Raw genomic sequence first — 27931 nt, 5'->3', positions numbered from 1 at the left:
CCATTGGCGATTGATTCCACCTCCAGCCCCTCCCCTCTCCCCTGAGACTGAAAGTGCCAACCCTCCAATCACAGGGTTGGTTCCCCTGGCAACAGTCCCCCATCCTTGGGTTACCTAAGGGCTTTCCAAAAGTCACTTCATTAACATAACAGAAGACATATTTTTCACTCACGTCACAAGAAATTCCAAGAGTTTTAGGAGCTCTGCACCAGGAACAGGGTCCAAATAAACATTTCTTATAAATCATAATATCACAGATCCCATTGCAAGTGGAACGTTTTCCCCATAACTCTTCTCTGCTCAAACTCTGGAGTTTGTCTTGTGACTTTTCCAAGTTGAGTGCAGCCCAGTCCCCAAAAGTGACAGCTCACTTACCCAGAGTCTTACCCCTTCCCCCTCTGGTGGGTTTGTTTTTCAGTAGCTGGGAGCAGAGATAAGGGTCCCCTGGAGAGAGAGCAGCCTTGCACCAGTGGGAGGGATCTGCACTGTGGCAGTAAAAAGGCTCTTCTTGATGTTTGTTTTTCACAACATAAAATGAGGGTTTTTTTTTTATTGAGGTTACGGTAGTTTACAACATTGTGAAATTTCAGTTGTACATGATTATATATATTTGTCAGTCACCATACAGGTGCACCCTTTCACCCTTTATGCCCAGCCCCCACCCCACTTCCCCTGGTAACCACTAAATGGTTCTCTTTGTCCATGTGTTTGTTTATCTTCCACAAGTGAGTGAAATCATACAGTGTTTGTCTTTCGCTGTCTGGCTTATTTCACTTTACATTATATCCTCAAGGTCCATCCATGTTGTTGCGAATGGGACGATTTTGTCTTTTTTATGGCTGAGTAGTATTCCATTGTATATATACACCATATCTTCTTTATCCAATCATCAGTCGATGGACACTTGGGGTGTTTGCACATCTTGACTATTGTGAATAATGCTGCAATGAACATAGGGGTGCATGAGTCTCTTTGAATTGTTGATTTCAAGTTCTTTAGATAGATGCCCAGTAGTGGGATGGCTGGGTCATATGGTATTTCTATTTTTAATTTATTGAGAAATCTCCATACTTTTTGCCATAGTGGCTTCACCAATTCGCATTCCCACCAACAGTGTATGAGGGCTCCCTTTTCTCCACAACCTCTCCAACATTTATTTTTTTGTCTTGTATAGCCATTCTAATGGGTATAAGGTGATATCTTAGTGTAGTTTTGATTTGCATTTCCCTAATGATTAGTGATGTTAAACATCTTTTCACATGCCTGTTGGCCATCTGTATATCTTCTTTGGAGAAATGTCTGTTCATATCCTCTGTCCACTTTTTATTGAGTTGTTAATTTTTTGTTGTTGAGTTTATGAGTTCTTTATATATTATGGAGATGAACCCCTTGTCAGATTTATGATTTGCAAATATTTTCTCCCAAATGGTAGGTTGTCTTTTTGTTTTGATCCTGTTTTCCCTTGCCTTGTAGAAGCTAAAATGAGGTCTTTTTATTTCTTCATCTGCAAAACTTGACAATAGACCTGACCTTACAAGATTGTGATGACTTTCTGTGAAAGTGCTTTGTGAGCTATCAAGGGTAAAAAAGACTAGCTTTTATCACTTTTGATGACAATAATGACACCTGGGGGACAAAGGGTCGCACAGCCAATTTGGACTCCTTGTCATTTCCCAAGGTCACACTGTGAACTTTGCACCTTTGCTCACAATGTCCTCTCTGACTGGACTCACCTCTCCCAGGTTTATGTCTGTCAAAATCCCACTCATCATTGGAACACCAAGGGCTAACTTCAGTCAAGTATCTAAAGTGACACCAGCAAGCATACTTACAGCTGCAAGGAATCAAGAGGGAGCATCAAAGAGTAGATTTCAGGGTGAGGGTAGTGGGATATCTCTGGTCAATGTCCTGGGGGGAAAGAGGAGGCTGAAATGTAGCATTACTATATAACTTTCATGAATTCATTTTAGGAGTTAGACAATAGAGAAAAAAAATACAAATATAAAATATAAGAAAATAAAAATCACCTGTTGACAAATAGAAATGGCAAGCCATAGGATATATGGGAGTATATGAGGAAGCCATTTGGTGTAAACCTAATTCAGCCTGACTTTGTTTTTCCAAAAGGGCCTGACGTAGCCATTGAGCATGCATTGTATATCCATTGTGTACCCGCTTTAAGCATTTCCTATGGCAAGAACAAATACCCTTAAGATAAAGGTGCAACTTCCCCCTACAAATGGCATTTCCTTAAGGATAAGCATCTCTCCCTAGGCTAGGAACTGATTGCTGTGCTCACCTGTGACCACCCAGCTCAAGACAACAGATCTGCCACCCTGCTGTGTCCACCGAGACAACAAACCTACTACCTGCTGTGTCCATCAATCGCTGTGCTGTGCCGCTGAGCAGTCTCGTGACTATTGTAAAAGGGACATTTCAATCATATGTGAAACATCCTCTTTGGGGGTATATAACCACTCTGTACACCCCACTTCTTTGGTGCCCTTCCTTCCTCGGGGAAGGAAGGCCCCAGGCTATGCTCCTCACATTTTGGCTCAGAACAAACTCACCCAAATTTTCATTTATAAATTGGTTATGGATTATTTGCATCGACACTGTAAACCCACCAGCCATTACTTTAAACATTTTTCTATTTGTCCAATTAGATATTTTTCTAACTGTACATATATATGATATTATATATACATGATACACTATGATGTATGATATATGATATACATATATACACTTCCTTTCTTCCCAGAAAAATTTAGTGTTCAAATTGAATAACTAAATGTTTGCTGATATAAATCTTCACTCATCCCTATCTAATACATGGGAATCATATTTTTAACAGGCCTTTTCTTGTGGTGAAATATACATAACATAAAAGCTACCATTTTAACCTTTTTTTATATAATTTTTTTTTTGAGGAAGATTAGCCCTGATCTAACATCTGCTGCCAATCCTCCTCTTTTTGCTGAGGAAGACTGGCCCTGAGCTAACATCCGTGACCATCTTCCTGCACTTTATACGTGGGACGCCTGCCACAGCATGGCTTGACATGCAGTGCCATGTCTGCACCCAGGATCCAAAATGGTGAACCCTGGGCCACCGAAACAGAACGTGTGCACTGAACAGTTGTGCCACTGCGCTGGCCCCTTTTTAACCATTTTTAAGCGTACAGTTCAGCGGTATTAAGGACATTCACATTGTTGCATAACCATCATCACCATCCATTTCCAGAACTTTTTCATCTTCTCAAACTAAAACTCTGTACCCATGAATCAGTAACACCTCATTCCCTCTTCCCCCTAGCCCCTGGCAACCACCATTCTACTTTCTGTCACTAGAAATTTGATTATTCTAGGTACTTCATATGAGTGGAATCATACAATATTTATCTTTTTGTGATTGGCTTATTTCACTTAGCAAAATAGCTTCAAGGTTCATCCACATTGTAGCATGAGTCCGAAACTTATTCCTTTCTAAGGCTGAATGATATTCCTTTGCATGTATACATCCCATTTTGTATATCCATTCATCTGTTGATGGACATTTGGGTTGTTTTCCCCTTTGGGCCATTGTAAATAATGCTACTATAAACATTGGTGTACGAATATCTGAGTCCCTGCTTTCAGTCCCTTTGGGGATACACCCAGAGGTGGAACTGCTGGTAGCAGATCCTGGGGACCCGAGGCCTGAGAGGCCTGAGTGGCCCAGAGGGCTGGGTCTGAGCTGCTCCGGGCAGGGGCGTCTCTCCCCACCAGGGCCTGGGACATAGACAGCCCTCCTTCCTCTGTGTCAAGGGGACACAGGACTTGCCGTGTGGCAGAAATGGCCAAGCCTACAGATTCCCAGGAGCCTGCGAGGGGGCATGTGATGGCCCCGGAGGATGCGCATTCCATTCTGGCCGCGTTTCCCCGTGAAGAGGGTAAGCTGGCTGGGTGGAGAGTGCGGGTGGGAGAACATATTGTTTTATAACTTGTTTTCTTTCCACTTGGTATATGGTAAATACCTGTCATATTAATAAATATGGGTCTAAAGCATCATTTTAATGGCTACATAATCTTCCATTGCATAATTTTTTCAGACTTTTTCCTATGATTGAACATTTAGGGTTCTATTTTTTCACTATTTTAAACAACAGTTTGGTGAATATCTTTACAGCTAAATCTTTGCTTATATCACAATCTTCTCCATTCTTTAACCATTTATAAAAGTAACGTGCTAATATAAAATTTTCAAACACTACGAAAATGAAACTTCTCCATAATCCTTTATACTGTCACCTCAATTAATACTATTTGATCTATAATTGGAATCTCTTACTCAAACAAAAGATGAGAATTAGTTAGGGCTAAAATATGCAAGAAGAAAAACATACCCTCTGTCCTCTCACCCCAAAAACTAGGGAGAAGGAAGCAGACCAGTTCCCAGGGATGGGCTGAAAGTAGCCAAAACAATCAGGAGCAGAGAACTGAAGGGATGAGAGACACCCAAATAGACCTCGAAAGCCTAGGACACCTGGGGTCAGGGGCACTGGGCCTCAGGAAAGCCGGGGCTCCAAAATCCAGGATGCAACTGTGCCTTACCAGTCCCCTCCTGCAGAAGCAGAGGGTCTTCTCAGGCACTCACTCCAGGTTCCTCTCCCTGCCCCTCCTTCTTTTAAAGGAGCTTGGTCTATTTTGAGCCAAAAAATAGTACAGGCTCTGAGAATACCCCCAAACCTATGTTTATAGTGGTTGACCCCTGATCCTCAGGGTCTTGTCCCAATCTAAAGAAATCCAGCCTTGGGGATGGCCGAGTGGCCGAGTGGTTCAGTTCGAGTGCTCCGCTTTGGCGGCCCAGGGTTTCGTAAGTTTGGATCCTGGGTGTGGACATGGCACCGCTCATCAGGCCATGCTGAGGTGGGGTCCCACATAACACAACCAGAGGCACTCACACCTAGAATAGACAACTATGTACTGGGGGGCTTTGGGGAGGACAAAAACAAAAACAAAAAACAAAAGATTGGCAACAGTTGTTAGCTCACGTGCCAATCTTTAAAAAAAAAGAAATCCAGCCTTAAAAAGATCTTTAAACACCCTTTGATCTCCTGTCCACCTGCTCCCCTCCGGTAGAGCCCAGGAGTTGAGCCCAGGGTCTTCTCCCCAAAGAGAATCATGAAAGGAACGACTGTCCCCTCTGAAGGCTGTTAGCTCCTGAAGAGACATTTTGAGGACCTGCGGCGCCTGCGTTTGTATTCTGTGAGATACACCACATCTCTACAGTAAAGTCTGCTTCAGGTGGATTCCGCCAGCTGTGCAGGTGCAGATGAAAGCCCACAAACCATAAAGAAGCCCAACCTCCTCTTTCCTCCCAATGGGCACGGAGCTCTAGCTGGGGTGATCAGCATCTTAAGGAAACTCCAAAAGTTTTGGCTGTTCACTTATTAATTCAATTCAACAAATATTTATTGACCCCTCCCACATACTAGCTTTTAAAGAGACTACAGTCTAAGAACTATAGCGTGGACTGATTCCCCCAGAATTCACGGTGTGGATCCCGAAGTTCCCAGGTACTCTAGAAACCGCAGTTAACTGCTGGCCACTTTTGATCCAACCAGCAGAGTCCATGGGCCACTGGACAGGATGGAAAGTGCGTACCAAGGCGAGCACCTCCCAGTGAGAGCTGGCACGTGACCCGCAGGGTTGGGTCTCCCCGCGAAGGACTGAGTGCCTAGGGCTGGCCTTATCTAGTTCCCACAACCTCCAGCCATGGTCAGGCCTAGGGCAGGTAAAATATGGACACCTTTTGTCTACCCTAAATCTTTAAGGCTCCTCAAGCTTCCGAGTTCTCAAAGGCCCTTGTCTGGAGCATATGCTTGTCAGGAACATGTATTAACCAGGGAATTGGCATGGAGGAGTTGGCATGGGGGCGAGCGGAGCAGGGAGGCGCCGAGGAGTTTCCACTGCAGCGTACGCCACAATGTCAGCAGCCCTGTGGCTGGGCTAGTTCGTCTGACCACAGCGCCCAGGAAGTGCTTCTTAGTCTTGCCAGCAGGGAAGTCACTACCAATGCCAGGGCCTTGCCAGCAAGAGCAGCTGTCAGGGACTGGGCAGGAACACAGACAGGGACCCTTCACTACACTGTTGGATGCTTCACCCCTTCCTCAGCCACCTCACAACCAGCTGAGTGGCACACCGCTGAAGCCTACGTGAAAATAGGAAACCTTGACGGTTCAGAGCCAGACTCTGAAGTCAGTTCATACCGGCTTAGGCAAGACACTGAAACTATCAGCATCTTTGTTTCCTCATCCACAAAGAAGTAAGAAAAGCAGTACCTCTTCCCTTAAGGTTAATGTGAGACTTAAACAAGCTAATATACAAACTTGGTACATGTAGGCTTTATAGAAGTGTTAGCTACAATCTTAGGACACCTGTAGGAGAGCTGAGCCCTGGGCCACAAAGTCCTCAGCACCATCCCCTCCCCACCCCAGACCTGGCAGGTGGTGGAGCTGGGAATCCTGTGGGAGAAAGGAGAGACACCAGCTGTAGGAGTAGGGTGATTGTGGGTTCCTGGAAGGTGAGGACTCCTTCCGGGGTACCCTGAATACCCCGTGACAACTAACCCGACCGAGGCAGGCAGCAAGTTCAAGGAAACACTAGTTAGAAGAGAGAAGCTTTAGTTTCTGTTTTGCACTCTCCCCTCCCGCCTGGAGGCGGGACTGTAGAAGCGCCCAGAGGGGAAGGAAGTTGTTGACTCACTCGGGTGCAGGCCGGCGACCCAGGAAGCAGAATCTGTGGAGCGGCCTGGAGACTGACTCCTCTCCCAACCCCCTCTCCATCTCTGCCGCAAGCCCCTGCACCCAGAAGTCACTCCATCTTTTGGGCTCATAACCTCTTCCAGCCTGATGTCTTGCTCCAAGTTATGGTGAGTGGAGAGTGGCCTCCGACAGACACAGAGGGTGCCCTTTGGACTTGCTCAGGAATCCGTCTGTGCCCTGTGGCAGGGCCGGGGGGGAGAGTAGGGCCGCCGTAGGGGAGGCCAGGGATTGTACTGGCAATGCGAGTCCCGGGGGTCACGGAGGCAGGGGGATGCTGGGAGCAACACGGACTTGGCGCCATGGCCAGCTGGTGAATGAGGCTCCCTCTCTCAGGGCCAGCGGAGCCCCAGCCTCCCTGGTGCCCATCAAGGAATTGGAGAACCCAAAGTTCATTGGCCAAGGCGGGTTTGGCACCGTGTTCCAGGCGCAACACCGTTCTTGGGGTCACGATGTGGCGGTCAAGATCGTGAACCGGTGAGTGACCCAAGCTGCAGACGTGCTGGTATCTAGCCTAGGAAGCAGGGCGCTGTGTGGTGGGGCCAGAATGGGGAAGGGAGGGATCTTCCCAGAAGCAGAGCTGATTCCAACTCTCTCCTGGGGTGTAGGGAAGCTATATCCAGGGAGGTGAAGGCCATGGCAAATCTGCGTAACCCGTACATCCTGCTCCTGCTGGGGGTCACTGAGAAGCTGGAGTGGGACTACGTGTCCGGGCCAGCTCTGGTGACTGCATTCATGGAGAACGGTTCCCTGGCCGGGCTGCTGCAGCCCCAGTGCCCTCGGCCCTGGCCGCTCTGCTGCCGCCTGCTGCTGGAGTTGGTGCTTGGGATGTGTTACCTGCACAGCCAGAACCCTGTCCTTCTGCACCGAGACCTCAAGCCTTCCAACGTCCTGCTGGACTCAGAGCTGCACATCCAGGTCAGCCCATCCATACCCCAGCCCAGCCTCTGGATAAGGTCCTGCCCCTAAGCTGCTCCAGCCCCACCCGTGGGACACAGGACCTGCTGCAGTCCTGGCTACTGAATGACCTCAGCATCTCCCTCTGGACACAGGGCTGCCCAAGTGTCAAAGTCCACTCAGGAGCTTTAGCCCTATCCTACCAGGTGACAGAGGCCCTGACCAACCCAGTCAGTTCCATAGGCCCATGCCACCAGGCCCTCCAGAGACCAATGACTAACCTAGCCCAGGAGAATCAGACCTTGACCCAGCCCCATGGAGAGGGGACCCAGACTTCCAACTCAAGGGCCCCACTGGTCCGAATGTTCCCTAGCTCTCCACACCTCCTTTACAAGGCTGGACCTGCATGCATCTCCCAGCGGGGCAGCGGGGTGGGGGGTTGGGGGGGGGAATTCTAGAAGCTGATTGGCCCTGTCTATCCTCTACCTCTTCCTTCTTCCCTCCTTTTGCAGCTGGCAGATTTTGGCCTGTCCACATTTCAGGGAGGCTCACGGTCAGGGTCATGGTCTGGGGAGCCAGGGGGCACCCTAGCCTACTTGGCCCCAGAACTCCTGGCTGATGTAAACCAGAAGGCCTCCAAGGCCAGTGATGTCTACAGGTAATGTAATCAATGCAAACACCCATCCCCAATTTCTACACTTCTCTGGGCCCTTTTAGGGGAAGGCAATGGGAGAGGGGTCTTGCCAGTAGTCAGGCCAAGCCTCAGCTTTCTGTCTTGTGCAGCTTCGGGATTCTAATGTGGGCACTGCTAGCTGGAAGAGAAGCTGAGAGTAAGATTTTGGGCACACTCTGGGATCCTTAACCCGAGGTACCTCCTTCCACAAGCCCCCAGCCCTCCTCTTCCTGCTTACCTGCTCAGGCTGTCCTCTTCCGTCCTCCCCTTCCCTTAGACTACACTCCCTGCCCCTTTCCATGATGGAACAGGTGGCCCTTCATATCCTAATACCTTTTCTGTGTGTCCCCCATCCCCATCCCAGCGGTGACCCAGACATCAGTGGTGCAGGAAGCAGTATGCGAGAGGCAGAACCGGCCCCCCTTGACCGAGCTGCCCCCGCCTGGCCCTGAGACTGCTGGCTTGGAAGAACTGAAGGAGTTAATGCAGCAGTGCTGGAGCCAGGAACCCAAGGACAGGCCCTCCTTCCAAGGTGAGCTTGCCATTTAGCTGGCAGCTGGGGTAGGCCTGGATCTGTCTGCAGGGGGCTTTGCCTTGGAAAAGAAGTTTTGCTCCCCTGCCACCCACATTGCCTTCTCTCCAGAATGCCAACCAAAAACCAAGAACGTTTTTCACTTGGTAAAGGACAAGACAGACGATGCTGTCTCCAGGGTGAGTATCCAATACAACCTACCCCTACCCAGGAACAGGTCAAAGATGACACACATTGCTCCCTTGGCCACCCAGTGACTCATCATGACCCCTGTTCTTTATGCCTCTACCCTCATCTCCAGTCTCCCCATCCCACCTCTGAGTTCCTAGGCAACAGATTGTGGACCAGGAGACTCCTCCCCTGGCTTGACTCTGCTCTCCCACATCCACACCCAACAAGCCCCCTGTCCTTATAGGTGAAGAAGTTCATGTCTAACCACAGGGACAGCAACAGGATGTTGTCTGCCCCTGAGCCAGGCCCAGGAAGGACAGAAATGGATGGCCCTGGGGGAACCACAGGAAGCCATGATTCCATGGTCTCTGAGATGCTGGGCAACCTGAATCTGGAGGGGTCCCCCAACTCTGTTCCTGAAAAATGTACAAACCGTCCTGAGAGGATCAGGGCACAGGGACGGCAGGTTCAGCGTGGCTGGCCAGCAGGGACATCTGACTCAACAGCCCAACCTCCCCAAACTCCAGAGAACGCACCTTTCAGAAGCCAGATCCCCACCTCAGCTTGGACCCCAGGTCCTAGGCCCCAAGGGAATCAGGTGAGATGTTGGCAGGACTAAGGGATGCACTAGGGCGCCTGTGAATCCTGTCCTCTTGCCAGGGAACACTTGGGGCTTAGGGGGTGTGCGGTGGGGGAACAGACCCCAGGACAGGGAGCCTGAGAGCAGAGTGTCGTTCACAGGGGGCTGAGAGACACAGCGCCCACCAGCCTCCCAGGGCACCAGGGACAGATCCGACACCAGGTATTCCTTCACTCCCCACTCCTTCCTTTCCCCTGCTTCACTCTTCCACCAGCCTATTCCTCAAGATGTAGATAGATCCAGGGTAACTTGCAGAGAGGGGAGAGAAAGGGCTTGAGGCCATGCGCACTGACCTTCTCATTTTATAAATGAAGAAACTGACACACACTGGGATGGGATCCTGCTGAGGTCGCACAGCACGGCCTGGATCTGCCCCTGGGGCCTTCTGACTTTCCCCAGCACCAACTCTGTGAACTCCTCAATGCCACTGTTGCTTTGTCAATCCAGAGGGCCTCCCAGTGGAAAAGATCCAAATATCAAGGTGCCAGACGTTGGTTGCCACTCCTCTTGAGCTTCTGCAAACCCGATTCTGAAGGGGCAGCTGGAAGGGGAAATACTTGCATTTCCCCAGGGTGAACACGAGGGGCCGCTGCCCCACGGCCCTGCGGCTCCTCCCAGCTTTGAGTTTCTGACTACTCAACCATCCCACCACCGTCTCTGTTTCTCTTAAAGGGCCCCCGTCTATTACCGTAGTTGACTGCCAAGGGGTACAGATTGGAAACAACAACTACCTCTATATACAAGGAAGAACTACCTCGTCCACGCAGCACCCGGCACTTTGGGGCATGGGCTGGGGGCTGGCAGCACACCCCCCACAAGTAGGTTCTCAAGAAGGGCCACCGCAAGAACCTCAAGTCTGGAGTGGGCCGCAGGGCCCGTGTAACACTAGCAGGAGTTGAGGCAGCTAACCGAGACTCTCCGAGGGCCATCTGACTTGCACCTGAACTAACTTTGTGCCCCTAGGAGTCAATAAATGGAATTTTAGCCAAAGTGCTGCACCCGAGGCTACGGTTTCAGTCACGTCGGGAAGGGGCAGGGATGGGAGGTTAGAGAGCTGACACTGAGGGAGGGAGAGGCACTGTAGGCTCACTGAGGCCGGAAGTGGGACGCGGAGGGCTAGGGGCAGCACACCGGCATGGTACACCAGGTCAGGGCCCAGCCGGCAGCAGGAAGGAATCCTGGAGGCCTGGCTCCTGGGGCCGCCTAATCTCTGGGCGGAGCACTTCCTCTAGAGCAGGCAAGACCCACTCTAAACCTAAACTCTGGGCATAGAGGCTGTGTGTCCTTGTTGCCCCCCTTTTCTTCTGGGCTCCGGAGACTCAACAGTGGGGTCCCGGGGTGGGGGCTCTCCACGGGAATTCACAGACCAAAGCCCATCTTCTGCCCTGCATGATGATGCCCCCAGGTTCCCGGAGGTCGTCCCCATACTCTCACCTCCCTCCATCACATACACTCACACGCCCATTGCTTCCAAAGTGGGAGTTTTTTGATTCTCAGCTGGTGTCCTGGAGCAGAAAGCTAAGGCTGTGCAAAGCTACACACAGATGTGCCCCCTCCCATGGAGCTGGAGACCGAGGAGCGTGGATAGTTCGGACGCAGCTATGGCAGCTGCCACTCAGGCCAGAGGGGAAGCGAATGATCGCCCTCCCTGCTCCTGACCTAGATCCTAGCCCCCATCTGGCCCAGCATCCTTCCCTACATTCTCGCCAGGCTTCACTCCATCCCTCCCTCAGTCTCCCCACATCCCAGCCCGTTCACCCCTATTTTGACACTTCCCACCCAGCCCGCCCCTCCCACTGGCATCTCTCCCATTGGTCCACATTCCCCTTCCTTGAGGGGACTGAAGGGGGAAGACAATGGGAATAGGAGATACTATCAGGGTGGGGGAGGAGGCCTGGGGAGTCGGGCACGGGAAGGGGCTGGCCAGTCATCGGGGAAGTGGGAGTGGGCCGCGGCGCCGGCTGGGAGGGAAGCGCCTGTCGCCCAGGGCTCTGAGCCACTAGTCTAGCAGCGAGTGTCACTCGACAACCAGCCCCCGGGAGCCCTCCCCGGGCCTCGTCCACTCAGCTGCGGCAGCATCGCGGGCAGTGAGTTGGAGAAAAGGGGGAACCCTGGGCTCCTTTGCTTCAACCCAAATCCTGGCCCCCTGGTGATGAGGCTTTTGCTAGGGCACCTCCGCAGTCTGGGTTTGAGAGGGAAGGAGAGAAGGACTGGGCAGTGGACAGAGCTGGGAGGCCGCAGGTAGTGCCTGGAAGGAGGTGGGACCCCTCCGCGAGGTTGGGCGCGCGGGGTGGAAGTGGCTTGGACCAGGTGAGAGGGGCACAGTTGGGTCGGCTGGCGCGGCAGGAGGTAACCCGGCCCCTGGCCCTCCCCAGCCCCAGGGTCCGCCGCCCGCCCCCACCCCCGGGCCGAGGCGGCGCGGGAGCTCAGGGCAGGGGACACCATGGCCCGCCTCTTCAGTCCCCGGCCGCAGCCCAGCGAAGACCTCTTCTACGAGACCTACTACAGCCTGAGCCAGCAGTACCCACTGCTGCTAATGCTGCTGGCCATCGTGCTCTGCGCGCTCCTGGCGCTGCTCGCGGTCGCCTGGGCCAGTGGCAGGGTGAGCGGGGCGTCTGGTTCGGGGTGTGTCCTCGAGGGTAGCGGGAGGGTCACTGCCTAGGGGGCATTTTCTGGGTTGGGACTTGTGGGGTCTTTTAACGTGCTTTCTTTGCTGGGACCCGAGAAAGAAGCGCTAAACCTTGGGTAGTCGCTGCAGTGACCCTGGACAAGTCACTCCACCTCTCTGGGCCCCAATCTCTGGGTCTACACAGGGATGTGGCAGAGCCCTAAATTCTTCTAATTTCTCTCAGAGTATTGACAGACCTTAGGAGCTTCTGTGATGCGTTGCATTTACTAGAATTAATCCAACACCGGATTTTCCAATTTTCCAGGGGGGAAATTACACTGGGCCCCTGGGAATCCGTTTCCTGGTTTTCTTTCCCTCTTAGGGGATGGGGAGCAGTTGTACCCACAGACTCCCAGAAGGCACCCTCATCCCACTCTCATTTAGTCCCCAAAATAAACCCATTTCCAGTTTCTTTTGGGGAGAGAAAAGGAGTCTTCAATTCCATTTCTGGAAATACCCTGCTGCAAATTTTCTTTTCACTCTCCCAGAGGCAAGGTGGGAAAATCACTGTACGTGACCCATCCCGGCTGGTCCACCTCGAAGTCCAGGAAGACGTGGGGACAAAGGGCGGGGACAGCAGCGGGACTTCTACGCCCTGAAGCGGGTGGCGGGAGCGCAGCCCTTGGCTTCGAGGGAGGATGGGGCGCCCCCTGCTGCTGGAGGACAGCTTTGCCAGGGGCCGGAAATCGAGCCTTGTGCCTGGCAAGGAATCTCCTCAGCGAATTGTCCAGATTTGGGTACAATCATTGCTAAGAGCTTCTGTGAGATAGGATTTTTCACCTGCTTAGGGATCCCAGGCTGGTGCTATGATTCCTCCGTAACAGATGAGAAAACAGGCTCAGAAAAGTCATAGATTCACAAATGGCCCATTTCGAGTGGGAGCCCGGTCTTCTAGGTAGATGGTCCAAGATTTGGGCGCCGCTGGAGCGTGCAGGTGATATCTTCGGTTGAACCATACTAGACTGCTGGCTATGTAGATTAAAAACAGGTGATCCGCGATTTCGTATGGTTCTACCTAATACGAATGGCAAGCCAAGGGGCTCCACCTCCTTTTCATAGTTGAGTTTGAGATGCTTTTCAGCACTGGGCGGTGGGGCTGCCCGTTCTTCCTCCTCTGGTCGAGTCCCCAGACTCCACAGTCCAATCGGACCTCACGCGCCCCGTCCTCACAGGAGCTGGCCTCTGACACGGGCTTCCTGACCACTGTGCTGTGCGCGTTGGGCGGCTTCTCGTTGCTGCTGGGCTTGGCTTCCCGCGAGCACCGACTGCAGCGCTGGACGCGTCCCCTGTCCGGCCTCGTGTGGGCAGCGCTGCTTGCGCTAGGCTACAGCTTCCTGTTCACCGGGGGCGTGGTGAGCGCCTGGGACCAGGTGAGAGGGGCAGCAGGAGGAGAGAGGGGGAGGGGGAAGCTCGGGCCTCGAACTCGCACACAGGCCACAAGAAGTGAGCTGCCCAGCAGCCTAAGACTGCAGCTTCCTATGCCCCTTTCCCCCAGGTATCCTTTTTCCTCTTTGTCATCTTCACGGTCTATGCCATGCTGCCCTTGGGCATGCGGGACGCCACCGCCGCGGGCCTCGCCTCCTCACTCTCACATCTGCTGGTTCTTGGGCTGTATCTTGGGCCTCAACCCGACTCTAGGCCCGCGCTGCTGCCTCAGGTGAGCGCTCACACAGCCCAGGCTGCAACCCCGGGCCGGCTCCCCTGTGCGCTACTTGGTTCGTCTGCGCGTTCAGCCACCGTTTGCTAAGCCGTGCCTCCATGACACGGCGCAATGCTGGGCGCAGGATACAAACATAGATAGGCCTCGTCCGTGCCCTCTTGGAGCTGGGACACCAGTGCAGCACGATGCCTGCAGACACCAGAAGAGGACTCTGAGCCCACGGGTTAGGGAGTTCCCCAGGGTACCAGGGGGGTGGGGACAGATATGGATGATGGAACTTTCACAGAGAATGTAAAAATTGGAGCCCGAGTAGTTTTGTGCTTCGGTGAGGGTAGGGGATGGGGATGGTGGAGTGGTATTCCAGGTAGAGGAAACGTATGTGCAAAGGTTTCTAGACCTGTTGGTGCAGCAACCAAGAGTCTTCTGGAGCAGGGGGAATGGGGGAGGAGAAGCGCCCCCTACGGATCCCACAGTGTGGCACCGATTGCCTCGACATAATTCGGTCTGTAACTGTAGAGTCCTCCTCAGCCATCTTGGAGACCAACTCCAGCTACACACATAGCCACCCCTACCCCTGCCCGGATCCAGCGCCTTCTGAAGCTGACCCTCACCCACAGCTGGCAGCAAACGCGGTATTGTTCCTGTGCGGGAACGTGGCTGGAGCCTACCACAAGGCGCTGATGGAGCGCGCCCTGCGCGCCACGTTCCGGGAGGCGCTGAGTTCCCTGCACTCGCGCCGGCGGCTGGACACCGAGAAGAAGCACCAGGTCCTCGGAGCCTGGGCGGCCGGGCGGGCCCAGGGCTGGGAGAGAGGAGTTGTTTAGCTCACACAACCGGGCTCCTTCACAAGCTGAATGACTTTGAGAGGATCACTTCCATTTCCTCTTTTGTAAAATCTGGCTAGTGCCCACCATGGAAGGTTGTTCTGAGGCTCAAACTGAAGCTTGTGAAAGCACCTTAGTATGCTAGGATGCTAAACGAAGGACTCTAATTCCTGCGCTGGTGCTGGGAATTCAGTCCCTAAAGATGATCAGAGCAGGATAGGGTGCTGGAGCCTGGCTGTACATGGTGGGGAGGACCTGGGGAGCGCCCTGGGGAACACTTAGGGGGACTGGGGAAGTGTGTGGGCTCCTGGGGGTTTTGGCAGCTGAGGCGTCTGGCTTAAGGATACAGGGGGGTTGGTACTCATAGTGACCTCCCCCAGGAACACCTTCTCTTGTCCATCCTTCCTGCCTACTTGGCCCAAGAGATGAAGGCAGAGATCATGGCACGGCTGCAGGCTGGACAGGGGTCACGGCCAGAGAGCACCAACAACTTCCATAGCCTCTATGTCAAGAGGCACCAGGGAGTCAGGTATGAGGAAGGATGGCTGGAGGGGAGGGGCCGTGGGCTGTGGCCCCGGCCCCACTGATGCAGTCTGCCCTGCCCAGCGTGCTGTATGCTGACATCGTGGGCTTCACGAGGCTGGCCAGTGAGTGCTCCCCTAAAGAGTTGGTGCTCATGCTCAACGAGCTCTTTGGCAAGTTCGACCAGATCGCCAAGGTCAGAGGGGGCCTCCCTCCCCACCCAGGGACTTTTAAATGCCCCACCGTGGAAAGCCCCTTCCAGAGGAAACTCCTGCCTCCTAGGATCCCAGTCCCACTTCCCAGCCATATGGGCTCCCAGATATTGCAATGGGAGTAGGAAACCCTCTCAAACATCCCAAGTCATGGGGCTGCTCACCACACACCACAAACCTGGAGAGAGCTCTTAAGGTCTCCACAGATGCCCCAACCACCATACCTCCAAATATGCTCAGAGCCCCAGCATAGGTGTCTCTGGACACTACAACCAAATCTAGATTTTTAGATGCTCTAACCTTAGGAGGCCCTTCCAAGGGAATTCTCTGCCCTATGCAACCTCAGCCCAGCCACCTGCTCAGACCCCAGGGAGGTCCCCAAGCAACCTCATCTTGAGTCTCTCTCAAAAAGCTTCAATCCTGGGGCCAGCCTGGTGGCGCAGCGGTTAAGTTCGCAAGTTCTGCTCAGGCAGCCTGGGATTTGCTGGTTCGGATCCCTGGTGCAGACCTACGCACCACTTGTCAAGCCATGCTGTGGCAGGCGTCCCACATGTAAAGTAGAGGAGGATGGGCACGGATGTTAGCTCAGGGCCAGCCTTCCTGAGGAAAAAGTGGAGGATTGGCGGCAGATGTTAGCTCAGGGCTAATCTTCCTAAAAAATCTTCAAGCCTAAGGCAACTTTCATATCCTCAAATTTGGATACACCCTACACATGCCAAAGTTGGGGAGAGCCACCGATATCCCAACCCTTGGGAAATCCTTCTGAGAAAGTCTCCTGCCAGCCCCATACCAAGTTAGGGGAATCTCTAGACCCCAGACCGCCCCAACCTCAGAAGTTCTTCAGGAATACCACATTTGCTCCCACTTTTCCCAGCTCCCTCCTGCCTCCTCTGGCCTCTAACCAGGTGCCCCCTCCCCCCTGCACACACACACTCCCAGGAGCATGAATGCATGCGGATCAAGATCCTGGGAGACTGTTACTACTGTGTCTCCGGGCTGCCACTCTCGCTGCCAGACCACGCCATCAACTGCGTGCGCATGGGGCTGGACATGTGCCGGGCCATCAGGTGAGCTCAGCTGGGTGGGCAGGTGGAGTACCGAGGGTTGAATGTGCGAGAGGAGCAGGCAAGGTGGTGGAAGTCCTCCTGGAGAGCGGGAGGGGTGTGGCATGGGCTGGGCTGAGGGCAGCACTCAGATTGTCCCCCATACACCCTGCTCAGGAAACTTCGGGCAGCCACTGGTGTGGACATCAACATGCGTGTGGGTGTGCACTCAGGCAGCGTGCTCTGCGGAGTCATCGGGCTGCAGAAGTGGCAGTACGATGTCTGGTCGCATGACGTCACACTGGCCAACCACATGGAGGCCGGTGGCGTGCCAGGGTGAGACCTGGGGCTGCAAAAGACTACAGCAAGAGGCCAACCAGGCTTCCCACATGCTACCTCCCATTTCATAGTTCCCTAAAATGAGCACAAGCCCATTTGGGGCTTAGGGAGACCATGCAGCGTAGGGAGGGGAGCTGGGAGACACCTCCTATAGTTGACCCTTGGGAATGATCCTTGAAAGAAATGAGAGGTCTGGGGGCCCCTCCCTCCTAACTCCCACTGCACCCTCCTTCCAGGCGCGTACATATCACAGGGGCTACCCTGGCCCTGCTGGCAGGGGCTTATGCTGTGGAGGATGCAGCCATGGAACACCGAGACCCGTACCTTCGGGAGCTAGGGGAGCCTACCTACCTGGTCATCGATCCCCGGGTAAAAGCCCAGCCTGAACCCCATGGGCTGGTCAGCCCTACTCACCCACAGCCAACAGGCCTGATCTTGTCTATACCTAAGATTGAGTTCCTGCGTCCTAGTGTGTGTGTCAAGGGGAAGGGGAAACAAGCCTTTAAGGGGTGTGGGGAGAATGGGGAAGGAAGGGTCTGTGATCTTGACTCTCAGCCCTCATACATCCCAGGCTGAGGAAGAGGATGAGAAGGGCACTGCAGGAGGGTTGCTGTCCTCTCTTGAGGGCCCCAAGATGCGTCCATCACTGCTGATGACCCGCTACCTGGAGTCCTGGGGTGCAGCCAAGCCTTTTGCCCACCTGAGCCACGTAGAGAGCCCAGTGTCCACCTCCACTCCTCTCCCGGTATGTGCACCTCCATCACGAGCCCCAGAACTTACATAAACCCACTCCCATTGCCCACTCCCAGCCACCCAGCCCCCACCACCAGGGAGTCACTTGGTGACATCCCCAGGTCCTGAACTGTCAAGTTGCCCTGGTCACTGGTTCAGCCCTTCTTTGCCCTTCTTTCCAGAGAAAGGGCAAAGATGACTGATGGAGGAGCCTGAATCTTCCTCACTGGCTGGTTTTTGGAGTTAGTACTTGATGATGAGCGGCCAGAACCCCCTCATGCAAGGAGCAGGCCGTGGCTCTAAAGGCTAGCCCCGGGACTGGTTCCTCAGCCTCTTCTCTCTTTTACCTGATCTTCCCAAACCTGTTTGGCATTTCCGGCCACCTTTCTGCAGATCGCCCCAGAACCTTCTGTACTGGGTAGATCTGAGTGGATTTATGGAATGACTCCAGAGTATCTTTTCTGTGTTCCCTCCCCCTTCCTCTTCCATCCAGCGGGGAAGCAGGCCAGAGGTCAGTGAACCTTGGGAACGGGGGGACACTGGCATCAGTGGTTCAGAGGAGTACTTAATTTTAAGTGTCAACATGGAGGAGGGGAGAGGTCAGAAGAGTTAAGCCAGCTGGAGGGAGAGGAAGGAAGAATTCAAGACCCAGCTGACTGTTGTAGCATGAGGCCTTCAGGGTGGGGTGGAGGAGAAGGTGCAGTTCGCTGGGAGCCCAGGGACTGTGGACAACGTTGGGTGCAATCCCCATGGTGGGAATGCCCCCCAGAACCCATGCCAAACCTCCACCCCCACCACCGGTGTGCAGGCTAAGAAGTGTCAGGGTGGAGGAGTAGGAGCCCTTTGTTCTAGGGTATCTCCTGAGGCAGGACCTCACCAGCCCCGAAATTCACTTCTCAGCCTCTGAAGTCCCAGGTTCTCGGTCAAATGCTGGAAATCCTGAGAATCACAACTGGCTTACCCTCAAACAGCAGGAACTTTGGGGTGATGGGGCAGGGTTAGTGGTGGTATATACCACTCATCCATTCATTCCTTCCACCATTTTTGAGTAACCCTATGTGGCGGGCACTAGGCTAGTTCTTGAGAAGACAGAAATGAATAAGATGTTTTCCCTGCCTTCAAATAACTTACAGGCATGTGGGAAGGTACAGGTAGGTAGTTTGGAAAGTTAGGTCCAGGCATACATACATAGATGGGCTCTTACCTGGAACGTACCGCTCAGTCTCTGTCTCTGTCTCTCCTCTCACATACACAAGGCTTTGGTTGGGGGCGATGATGTGGCCCCTTGTGACCTTGCTTCCTCACATGAGCCAAGATGAGCGGGGAAGAACGGTCGCCATACTTCTTGCCCTGGGTGGTGGCTACGGGGCTTCACCCTCCTCCTTGGCGCTGTCCTCACCCGCTTTACTTCCTGTCATTTTCATATCTCTGCACACACCGTGCACTCCTTTTCATGCAGAAGAAAATGACTATAGCCAGGTTTGTGTCTCTTCTTCTCTTTCTTCTCCATTTTTTTGTTTTCCACCCCAAATGCTTCCCAACTCAGCCTGACCATCACAGAAGGTCAGAGAGGAGTCGCAATGTTCTGCATTGTCACTTCAGTTTACACTCACAAGGATTTTTTGGCACCCCCGGGTGGTGATGGGCAAGTTGCTGCCTTTGGAATTGGTGCAGCCCTTAGGGAAGATGAGATACAAAAAGTCAGTAGCCACCGAAGCCTATAGATGATGCAAGGTTGGCTCGTAAGTGATAGCAACTGTGAGGAAATCAGAGTATAAAGACCCTGGGAGTCTAAAGAGTCAGGAGGAATCTTTAAAGAGTAAATGTGGTTTGAACCTTCCCTTGAGGGCAGGTGGGATTTGACAGAGAGAAAGAAAGAGAGAAGTCATTAGAGGCGGGGGAAACAGCCAAGGAGGCGTGCATTTGGGGGATGCCTCACTGCAAAGTGGCTCCAAGGACGCTCCCCATCTCCCCATCCCCTCTGTGTTCTCCCAACAGGAGAAGGCCCTGGCTTCCTTCAGCCCCCAGTGGAGCCTGGACCGGTGAGGAGGCCCAAGTGACTTTGACAGTGGAGCTGTCTGGGTGGTCTACCTCCAACCTTCCTAGGGGGCTGCTCCTGCTTTGCCCAGATGCTTTTGAGGGTCTCCGTGGTGACAGGCTGGACTCTCACTGTGCAGGAGCCGTACCCCCCGGGGACTAGATGAGGAATTGGACACCGGGGATGCCAAGTTCTTCCAGGTCATTGAACAGCTCAACTCTCAGAAGTACGGAGATGAGAAGAGGGCTGGGGGGGCTGAGGCCCCGGGGTCATGTGGTAGAGAAGGGATGGCGCTCCCCTGATGACCTGGAGGAAAAGAGGGGCTTCTCAGCCCTAGCCCAGGGAAAGACTCGCCTGACCATGCCCTCCTACCCTCTCTGGCCCTGCCCTGCCCTTTCCTCTCTGGGGCTTGTTGCCCACCCCGCCCCCCCACCTCTCACCAGACAGTGGAAGCAGTCGAAGGACTTCAACCCACTGACACTGTACTTCCGAGAGAAGGAGATGGAGAAAGAGGTGGGCTGGGAGGAGGTGGTGACACCAGAGGATTTCCCAATCTTAGTTCCTCAGCCCTGGGGAGGGAGCAGGCTCTGTGGTCCCACCTCCCCATCTCAGGTCTGCTCAGTTTGTGATCCCCGGGGTGAGGGTTTGTGCCTCTCTCCCAAAGGAAAGTCACCCTGTAGATTGAATTACTGGGTGGTGATGGATGGGAGGAGGGCAGCACTGGTAGGGGCTACCTGGGATGGAACTGGAGGGTGGCTCAGTGAGTCTAGGGGACCAACTCCTGGCCTGGGATTAACACCTTCAAGGTGATGGGCAGCACTGGTGCCCCTGTCTCCCCCCGAACCCCTCCCTTCCAGTATCGACTCTCTGCACTCCCCGCCTTCAAATACTACACAGCCTGCACCTTCCTGGTTTTTCTCTCCATCTTCATCGTCCAGATGCTGGTGACAAACAGGTGAGAGAGCTGATTCTCAAAAACGGACCCCCTGGCTCTTCCTGATCCCCCACCTACGTTGTCTTCCTTTGCCCACTTTCCCCTGGCTTCAGACCCGCAGAGGAAATACGTGTTCTGGGAACCGGTGATAATCACCGCCCTCGTCTTATCATTGTACATCCTGTGTGCTTTCCACATAACCAGAGCATTTTCACATGCCTGTCTCTCGATTCTAACAATATCCTTATGAAGGAGGTGTGTTCCCATCGAGAAGCCTAAATCTCACAGCAAATAGCTTAGAAAGTAGGTCCTCACTCTTAGCCCCCTGCCGGAAGAGGGGAGGACTTGTTCCAAACTCGCCCAGGTGAAAGAGCTTTGGCTTGAAGGCCCAGAGACCAGTCTGATGCAGCTTCAGCCACTCTCGTGAGCCCCCTGCCCCCTTCCAATATTGTCCCTACTTTATTAGTTCCTGTCCCGCCCCAACACTGCCCTAGACCCCTCAGCTTTCCCAGATCAGCAGCATGTAATATTTTTTATCAGCACAGACCCCATTGGCAAAATCAACCCAGGACCGCTTCTCCCCATCTCCCAACCAGATGATGCGGCACCCTCCCAGCACACAGGGAGGCTATTCTGGCTCTTCAAGGCCTCACTTTTGTTTCCCTTTAGGCCCCCAGCTCTGGCCATCACCTATAGTATCACCTTCCTCCTCTTCCTCCTCCTCCTCTTCATCTGTTTCTCAGAGCACCTGACGGTGAGATGGGCTAGGGGGGCGGAAGTAGCAATCTGAGGCCCCTAACCATGACCTGGCCTGAAGTAGGTGCCCTGGCCCCATGGCTAAGACTCCCATGCTCTTTCCACAGAGGTGTGTCTTGAAAGGCCCCAAGGTGCTACACTGGCTGCCTGCACTGTCTGGCCTGGTGTCCACACGGCCCGGACTGCGAGTCGCCCTGGGCACCGCCACCATCCTTCTCGTCTTCGCCATGGCCATTACCAGCCTGGTGAGGGCATAGGGGACCCTAAGCACCCCCATCAGGGTATGCTGAAACTGCCAGAGGCTGAAAGGGAACCCCTGGATGTGGGGAGCATCTGAACTAAGGCTAGAGGATGCTGGAAATGTTGGACAAGTATAAAAGAAAAAATGGCAGTCACCCACATCTACTACTTGGGCATAATCATTGCTAATAATGCTTTGGTGGACATCCTTCCTGTCTTTTTTCTATGTAGGCACATATTTACTACTTAGCTGACTCACTATGACTTTATAGCTGAGTTTGGCTGATTTTTGAACTCGGAATCATTCCTGGAATTCTTTCCCTTTACACCCTAGGAATCTCCCCCCCGCCCCCCGCCAAGTTACAGAGAGGAAGCTGGGGCCCAGAGTGGTTAAATGGCTGACAAGAGATCACACAGTGAATCCATGGCAGACTAGAGCTCATGACACCCACTCCCCCAATCCCTGCCCCCCCAAGCAAGGACCCCAGTGCTGAGGCTCCCTCACCAACCAGAAATAGCAGAATCCATCCCTTTGGAGCAGTCTGTCCCTGACTCATCCCTGGGCCACCTGAAACCCAGCACAAGCCACCCTTGTGCCCAAGGAGCTGCCTGCACCCCTCAGCTCCTCATCTCCTTCTGCAGTTCTTCTTACCGCCAGCATCGAAGTGCCCTTTCCAGGCTCCCAATGTGTCCTCCATGGCTTTGAACCTCTCCTGGGAGCTCCCTGGGTCCCTGCCTCTCATCAGCATCCCAGTGAGTGTTCCTCACAGCCGTGAATCTCCTTCTCCAGAACCTTCCTTGGCCCCTCTCCCCCCTCCTTAGTTGAAGAACACGCAATCCTGTGGATTGGGACAGACATAAGCACACTTGGTGTGTGTTTGTGTGCATGACACCTCCTGCCCCTCATATAGGACCTGGGCCCTGGGAGGGGCAGGACAGGAGCCCCCAGGGTGTTCCCCTGCCCCTCCCTGGAGGTGGGACATGCCCCACCTCCTGATCCCCCTGCCTGGCCCCACAGTACTCCATGCACTGCTGCGTGCTGGGTTTCCTCTCCTGCTCCCTCTTTCTGCACATGAGCTTCGAACTGAAGCTGCTGCTGCTCCTGCTGTGGCTGACGGCCTCCTGCTCCCTCTTCTTGCACTCCCACGCCTGGCTGTCTGACTGCCTCATCGCCCGCCTCTATCTGGGCCCCGCGGATTCCAGGTGCGCACGAGCGCTGGACAGAGGTGCCCAGGCCGTCTGGGACGGGGGTGAGATGGGTCAGAGCAGAGCTGTCCTCACCTCACTGCCCTGAACCACCCACAGGGCAAAGGGGGAGGGAGGCTGAGGGCTCCGTGGGCCTGAGAGCAGGGAGGAGGCCATCGGGAAGGGGCAGGGCAAGAGACAATTCTGACCCATCCTCTTCAGGCCAGGGGTGCTGAAGGAGCCCAAAATGATGGGCGCTATCTCCTTCTTCATCTTCTTCTTTACCCTCCTTGTCCTGGCTCGGCAGGTAAGTCACCCAGCTCAGCCCTCCAGAGCCTCCCTCTGAAGGGTGAGGCGGGGGTCCCCATATCTGTGACTTGGTCTCTCTCACCTTTTCCCTGAATCTTACATCTCTGGGTTGAGCCCAAGTGGTGTGCCCATTGGAAGCTTTTAAGTGAAGCTTCCTGCTCCCTTTCTTTCTCCTTTACTCCTCAAGGAGAATACCCTCAAATTCTCCCCTCCCCTCCTCCCTCCAACCCCTGATGTAGGAAAACCACGCTTGAGGAAAAATCTGCTGCCAATTCTATGCACCCGAGTTTGACCCTGGTTTCGAGGTGCTCTCTCCAGGGATAATGGCACCTTAAGCCTTATCTCTAGTCTAGGGGGTGGTGTGGTTTGAGGCGTCATGGAGTCGGGAGTGAACACGCAGGAGCTGGGGTTTCCCCTGCACTGTGTCTCCCCATGGCCCCCTGCTGACCCTCCCCAGAATGAATATTACTGCCGCCTGGACTTCCTGTGGAAGAAGAAGCTGAGGCAGGAGCGGGAGGAGACAGAGACAATGGAGAACCTGACCCGGCTGCTCTTGGAGAATGTGCTCCCTGCGCACGTGGCCCCCCAGTTCATTGGCCAGAACCGGCGCAACGAGGTGACTCCTCACCCTTGACTCCTGAGCCGCAGACGCCATAGGGGCCAATTTCAGATAAAAGTCTTGGCTTTTGGCCCATCCTCTCTGGGTTCCCCCACAGCAGGTTAGGTGGCTGCCCAAGCCCTTGTCCCTGTCAGGTGCCTCCATTTTCACAAGATCTCAGGCCCTGTCTTTGACGAGCACCGAATCTCTATGTTCCAAGTTCCCACTTGGAAGGAGTGTCCTCTCCCATTCATGGTCACTCCATGCCTTTCAGAAGCTTTGTGGAGTGTTGATGGGCGTGTGTGGAGAACGCAGTCCACCCATCTCTCTAGACCAGCACTGTCTGGTCTGGTAGTCATTAGCCACATGTGACCATTTACATTTACATGTAATTTAATTAAAATAGAAAATTCAGTTCCTCAGTCACCCTGGCCACATTTCAAGTATTCAAGAGCTGCTCATGGCTAGTGGCCACCATATAGGACAACACATATATAGAACATTTTCATCAGCACAGAAACTTCTACTGGATGTTGTTGCTCTAGACCCTCAAATATCTTGCCATAGTCAGACCGTCAGAAGGTCACTCACATATTTGTACCATCTTGTTTGTACCACCAGCACCTTGCTCTCTCTGCTATGGCTGTGTTCTTGGCCTATATTGAGGGGTATTAAAGAAATAGCTCAGGGGCTATTTCACAGCCTCATGCCCCCACCGACCTGCTCTCTTCTCTCAAGATCAGGAGTAGCTCCACTTCTCCTGATTTCTTCTCTTATAGACCTGGAAATCCTGTAACTGATCCTGTTTCTGTCTTCACACTGGCTACTGGAAAGCTCAGAGCCAGAATCTAGGACTAATTAGGACTTCATGGTGCCTGTTTTGTGAACCAGCCTCAGATCTGACTCCCTCTCCACCATCTTTCCCTACTTGTCCCTCTGCTCGTTTCCCCTGTTATTTTCTCTTTCAAATTGTAACTGTCTGTAAGCTGACAACTGACAACACCTCCCAGTAATTAGATAGGATATAAAGACAATGCCCATTGATGTGATCCCACTTCTAGAAGAGACTCCCTTCACGTTGCTGTGAGGTAATCCTGACCCCAAACCCCTGTCTCTCCTCGAATCACAATGAGACCCAATCTTTGACTCCCATGTCACATCCCTGGGATAACCTGGCCTTGTCCCCCCTCCTTCCAAATCCTTCTTAAACAGAGAGGGAGGAGTGTGGACACAGGGAGGAGGGCCCTTGCAGACCCAGAGAGGAAGAACACGGCATCCCCCTCACCCAGCCTCCCGCCCTCTTAGGATCTCTACCACCAGTCGTACGAGTGTGTTTGTGTCCTCTTCGCCTCCGTCCCAGACTTCAAGGAGTTTTACTCTGAATCCAATATCAACCACGAGGGCCTAGAGTGTCTGCGGCTGCTCAATGAGATAATTGCTGATTTTGATGAGGTGAAAACTCCAAGGGTCCTCGAGGCCCTATGTCATGGATTCTAGAATTTCCTACCAGTCCCTCCTTCCACTTTGCTCTCCCAACCATGAGGCCCATCCTCCCCTCCCCAGCCCTCCTGCTCCTCCTCTGATCCCCCAGCTCTGTCCTCTCCACCAACTCTGCCCACTACCCACTCTCCCTCCTGCCCCCATCCCTAACCCGACAACCTGGTCCTTTAGCCTCCAAAGGCCTGGGGCTGGGTTTCTGGGAGAGAGGAGGGAGCGAGCAAGAGAGGCTGAGGACACAGCCTCCTCTCTATACAGCTGCTCTCCAAGCCCAAATTCAGTGGCGTGGAGAAGATCAAAACCATTGGCAGCACCTACATGGCAGCTACAGGCTTAAATGCCACCTCTGGACAGGACGCACAGCAGGTACCGCATCCCTTCCTTACCTACCAACCCTTGTCTGGACTCTCATTGGTGGGCTCATAGTGGGACTTATTCCTTTGCCCTCCTTGACCCATTCTGGTGGGCTGGCCCATTGCTAGGATGCTGAGCGAAGTTGCAGCCACCTTGGCACCATGGTGGAATTCACGGTGGCCCTCGGGTCTAAGCTAGATGTCATCAACAAGCACTCATTCAACAACTTCCGCTTGCGTGTGGGTGAGGCCCCTCCCTTGCTGGAGCAGTCTGAGACTTCCTCCTCGCCTCCCCAAGCTCTTCCTCCCCCAAGTCCTTTGTTAGGTGCTCCCCAGCTCATCCCTGGACCCCCCTCCAGACTCACCCCTGGGATGGAGCATGAAGCTACTGGGCCAGGAGCTCTGAGGCTCACCCAGTCCTGTCCCCAAGCCCCACTCCTCCAACCCCACACTCCTTTCCTCTAAGGACCCCAGGCCCTTCACCCTAGTTCCTTGAGCTTCCTCGCTTCCTCTTACACTCTCCCTCCTCAAATCCCTCCCACCAAAGTCCCTCTTTACCACACCTCTTGTCAGGATTGAACCACGGACCAGTAGTGGCTGGAGTGATTGGGGCCCAGAAGCCACAATACGACATCTGGGGCAACACGGTGAACGTGGCCAGCCGCATGGAGAGTACAGGAGTCCTGGGCAAGATCCAAGTGAGGGAGCCACACTGGAGGCAGGTGGCAAGGGGACAGGATGGGGCCACCCCCACAGCCCCTCACTCCCCTCCATTTGCAGGTGACTGAAGAGACAGCTCGGGCCCTGCAGTCTTTAGGCTACACCTGCTACAGCCGGGGTGTCATCAAGGTCAAAGGCAAAGGGCAGCTCTGCACCTACTTCCTGAACACAGATTTGACACGAACTGGACCTCCCTCTGCCGCCCTGGGCTGAGACCCGCCGCCCCCTCCCCTCCACCTCTAGGATCCTCAATAAAGAGACTCTGTTACATCTGGAGCCAGTTGATGTCAGAGCTGCTGGTATATCTAGGGATCCTTCTCCTCCTTGCCTCTCAGCAGGACACCTTCTTCCAAGGCCAAATTGAGTGCTTGCATGTGTGCAAGTGGGAGCATGAGTGTGTTAGAAAGGAGTTATTCTTTTACATAAGCTCAGGAAGAGGACTGCCTCAGCCTGCCTGAGGCATAAAGCATATGCCTTGGAAGCATAAAGAATTTTAGTCATGTGACTCAAAACATGGATTTGTCGGGGCTGGCCCAGTGGCACAGCAGTTAAGTTCACACGTTATGCTTCAGTGGCCTGAGGTTCACCAGTTCAGATCTCGGGTGTGGACCTACATGCCACTTGTGAAGCCATGCTGTAGCAGTGTCCCACATATAAAATAGAGGAAGATGGGCATGGATGTTAGCTCAGGGCCAGTCTTCCCCAGCAAAAACAGAAGGATTGGCGGCATATGATAGCTCAGGGCTAATCTTCCTCAAAAAAAAAAAAAAACCAAAAACATGGATTTGTCCTTTCCTGCTCCCCGCCCACAAATATTAGAAGGAATCTCCAGGAAAATGTCATTTGAACTTTATTCATTCAACAAACACTAAACAAGCACCACTATGTGCTTCCTATGCAGCATAGGTGGGAGGCCTGAGAAATAACCTGTTAGGTCTCTCCCTGTTTTAGCTGCTCTTCTCAGATTGACCCACCCAGCTTTCCAGCGAGGACCTGTAGACAGTTTGGGGGTTCTGTTCTCAGGTCCCTCAGATGCCCTTGGCTTCCTTCTGCATCCTTCTGCACAGATGCTGATATTATGTAGGGTTTGAAGCATCCACAGCCCATTCCCACCTGCTCATATTTTGGGGTCCGTAGGGGAGATCTCAACATCCTAGGTTTGCGGAAGATGTTGCACATGGATTTTTGGGTTTTCTCCTAGTTGCGCTTTCTCTTTTTCTGGGACAGATTCAAAAAGTACACCACTGCCACTGCTGCTACCGTCTTCCTAAATGCTGTCAGGACAGAGCCAGTTCAAGGCTCTCCAAGACAAAAGTCATTCTGAGGAAAGAATGACTCATCTCTCACTTTGGGGAGTCTTCGTTTCCTAAGGGTGATCAGGGTCACATGGGCCCTCAGCCCCACCCTGTACCAGCGCATGTTTTGGGGGCTGGCGGATGCTGATGTGCGGAATTCTTGGGGATGACATCTGATGACCTGGTTCTCAAGTGAAGCCTCCTTGGGAGATGGGGGGAAGGAAGGCAATCCCCGAGAGCATCTCCCACTGAGAGGAGGAAGATTACTGGCAGAAAGTTGGAGTCATG

General features: G+C 53.4%; 2 protein-coding genes and 1 long non-coding RNA gene across 12 annotated transcripts; 2 read left to right on the top strand and 1 right to left on the bottom strand.

The window, feature by feature from the left end:
- Positions 1–523: 523 nt before the first annotated feature.
- Positions 524–6932, bottom strand: LOC139084575 (uncharacterized). Of its 2 annotated transcripts, none has more exons than XR_011542065.1 (3): positions 6750–6932; positions 1833–1908; positions 524–941 (listed from the first exon to the last, which is right to left on the bottom strand). It is a non-coding gene; the product is annotated as an uncharacterized lncRNA (long non-coding RNA). The 2 variants fall into 2 exon arrangements; XR_011542066.1 differs by lacking the exon at positions 6750–6932 and adding an exon at positions 6484–6618 and having other exon boundaries at positions 806–941.
- Positions 6595–10716, top strand: RIPK3 (receptor interacting serine/threonine kinase 3). 4 transcript variants are annotated; one of them, XM_070627733.1, is made up of 10 exons: positions 6595–6915; positions 7142–7282; positions 7414–7723; positions 8215–8360; positions 8486–8532; positions 8740–8907; positions 9019–9086; positions 9323–9676; positions 9820–9880; positions 10391–10716. In XM_070627733.1, the coding sequence occupies exons 1-10, from the start codon at positions 6896–6898 to the stop codon at positions 10615–10617; spliced, it is 1542 nt and encodes a 513-aa protein (XP_070483834.1). In that variant the 5' UTR covers positions 6595–6895; the 3' UTR covers positions 10618–10716. The 4 variants fall into 4 exon arrangements, 2 of the variants coding, with proteins under 2 accessions (XP_070483834.1, XP_070483840.1); XR_011542063.1 differs by having other exon boundaries at positions 6748–6915; positions 9384–9676; XM_070627739.1 differs by lacking the exon at positions 9820–9880 and having other exon boundaries at positions 6727–6915.
- Positions 10717–11643: 927 nt separating this feature from the next.
- ADCY4 (adenylate cyclase 4) lies at positions 11644–26624 on the top strand. 6 transcript variants are annotated; one of them, XM_070627713.1, is made up of 27 exons: positions 11659–11805; positions 11887–11959; positions 12094–12320; positions 13559–13756; positions 13882–14043; positions 14664–14813; positions 15251–15399; positions 15477–15588; positions 16544–16671; positions 16825–16983; positions 17223–17355; positions 17558–17731; positions 19717–19760; positions 19896–19956; positions 20204–20269; positions 20614–20711; positions 21360–21444; positions 21554–21691; positions 22329–22439; positions 22705–22889; positions 23094–23178; positions 23638–23796; positions 25084–25230; positions 25534–25641; positions 25758–25872; positions 26202–26326; positions 26409–26624. In XM_070627713.1, the coding sequence occupies exons 3-27, from the start codon at positions 12162–12164 to the stop codon at positions 26559–26561; spliced, it is 3204 nt and encodes a 1067-aa protein (XP_070483814.1). In that variant the 5' UTR covers positions 11659–11805; positions 11887–11959; positions 12094–12161; the 3' UTR covers positions 26562–26624. The 6 variants fall into 6 exon arrangements, with proteins under 6 accessions (XP_070483803.1, XP_070483786.1, XP_070483825.1 ...); XM_070627691.1 differs by having other exon boundaries at positions 19896–19982; positions 20200–20269; XM_070627702.1 differs by lacking the exon at positions 11887–11959 and having other exon boundaries at positions 11644–11805.
- Positions 26625–27931: the final 1307 nt, after the last annotated feature.

The sequence above is a fragment of the Equus przewalskii genome, chromosome 1 (genome assembly GCF_037783145.1).
Source record: "Equus przewalskii isolate Varuska chromosome 1, EquPr2, whole genome shotgun sequence".
Taxonomy (NCBI): domain Eukaryota; kingdom Metazoa; phylum Chordata; class Mammalia; order Perissodactyla; family Equidae; genus Equus; species Equus przewalskii.
Note: the sequence above shows the minus strand (reverse complement) of the source record. Positions and strands in the feature narration are given on the sequence as shown.

Bases quoted from the DNA above. Each gene is read 5' to 3' on its own strand.
- RIPK3 (XM_070627733.1), top strand. From the start codon at position 6,896: ATGTCTTGCTCCAAGTTATG. The intron at 7,283-7,413 runs GTGAGTGACCCA...CCTGGGGTGTAG, and splicing joins GCGGTCAAGATCGTGAACCG to GGAAGCTATATCCAGGGAGG. The intron at 8,533-8,739 runs GTAAGATTTTGG...TCCCCATCCCAG, and splicing joins AGCTGGAAGAGAAGCTGAGA to CGGTGACCCAGACATCAGTG.
- ADCY4 (XM_070627685.1), top strand. From the start codon at position 12,162: ATGGCCCGCCTCTTCAGTCCCCGGCCGCAGCCCAGCGAAGACCTCTTC. The intron at 12,321-13,558 runs GTGAGCGGGGCG...CCGTCCTCACAG, and splicing joins TCGCCTGGGCCAGTGGCAGG to GAGCTGGCCTCTGACACGGG. The intron at 25,873-26,201 runs GTGAGGCCCCTC...ACCTCTTGTCAG, and splicing joins CAACTTCCGCTTGCGTGTGG to GATTGAACCACGGACCAGTA.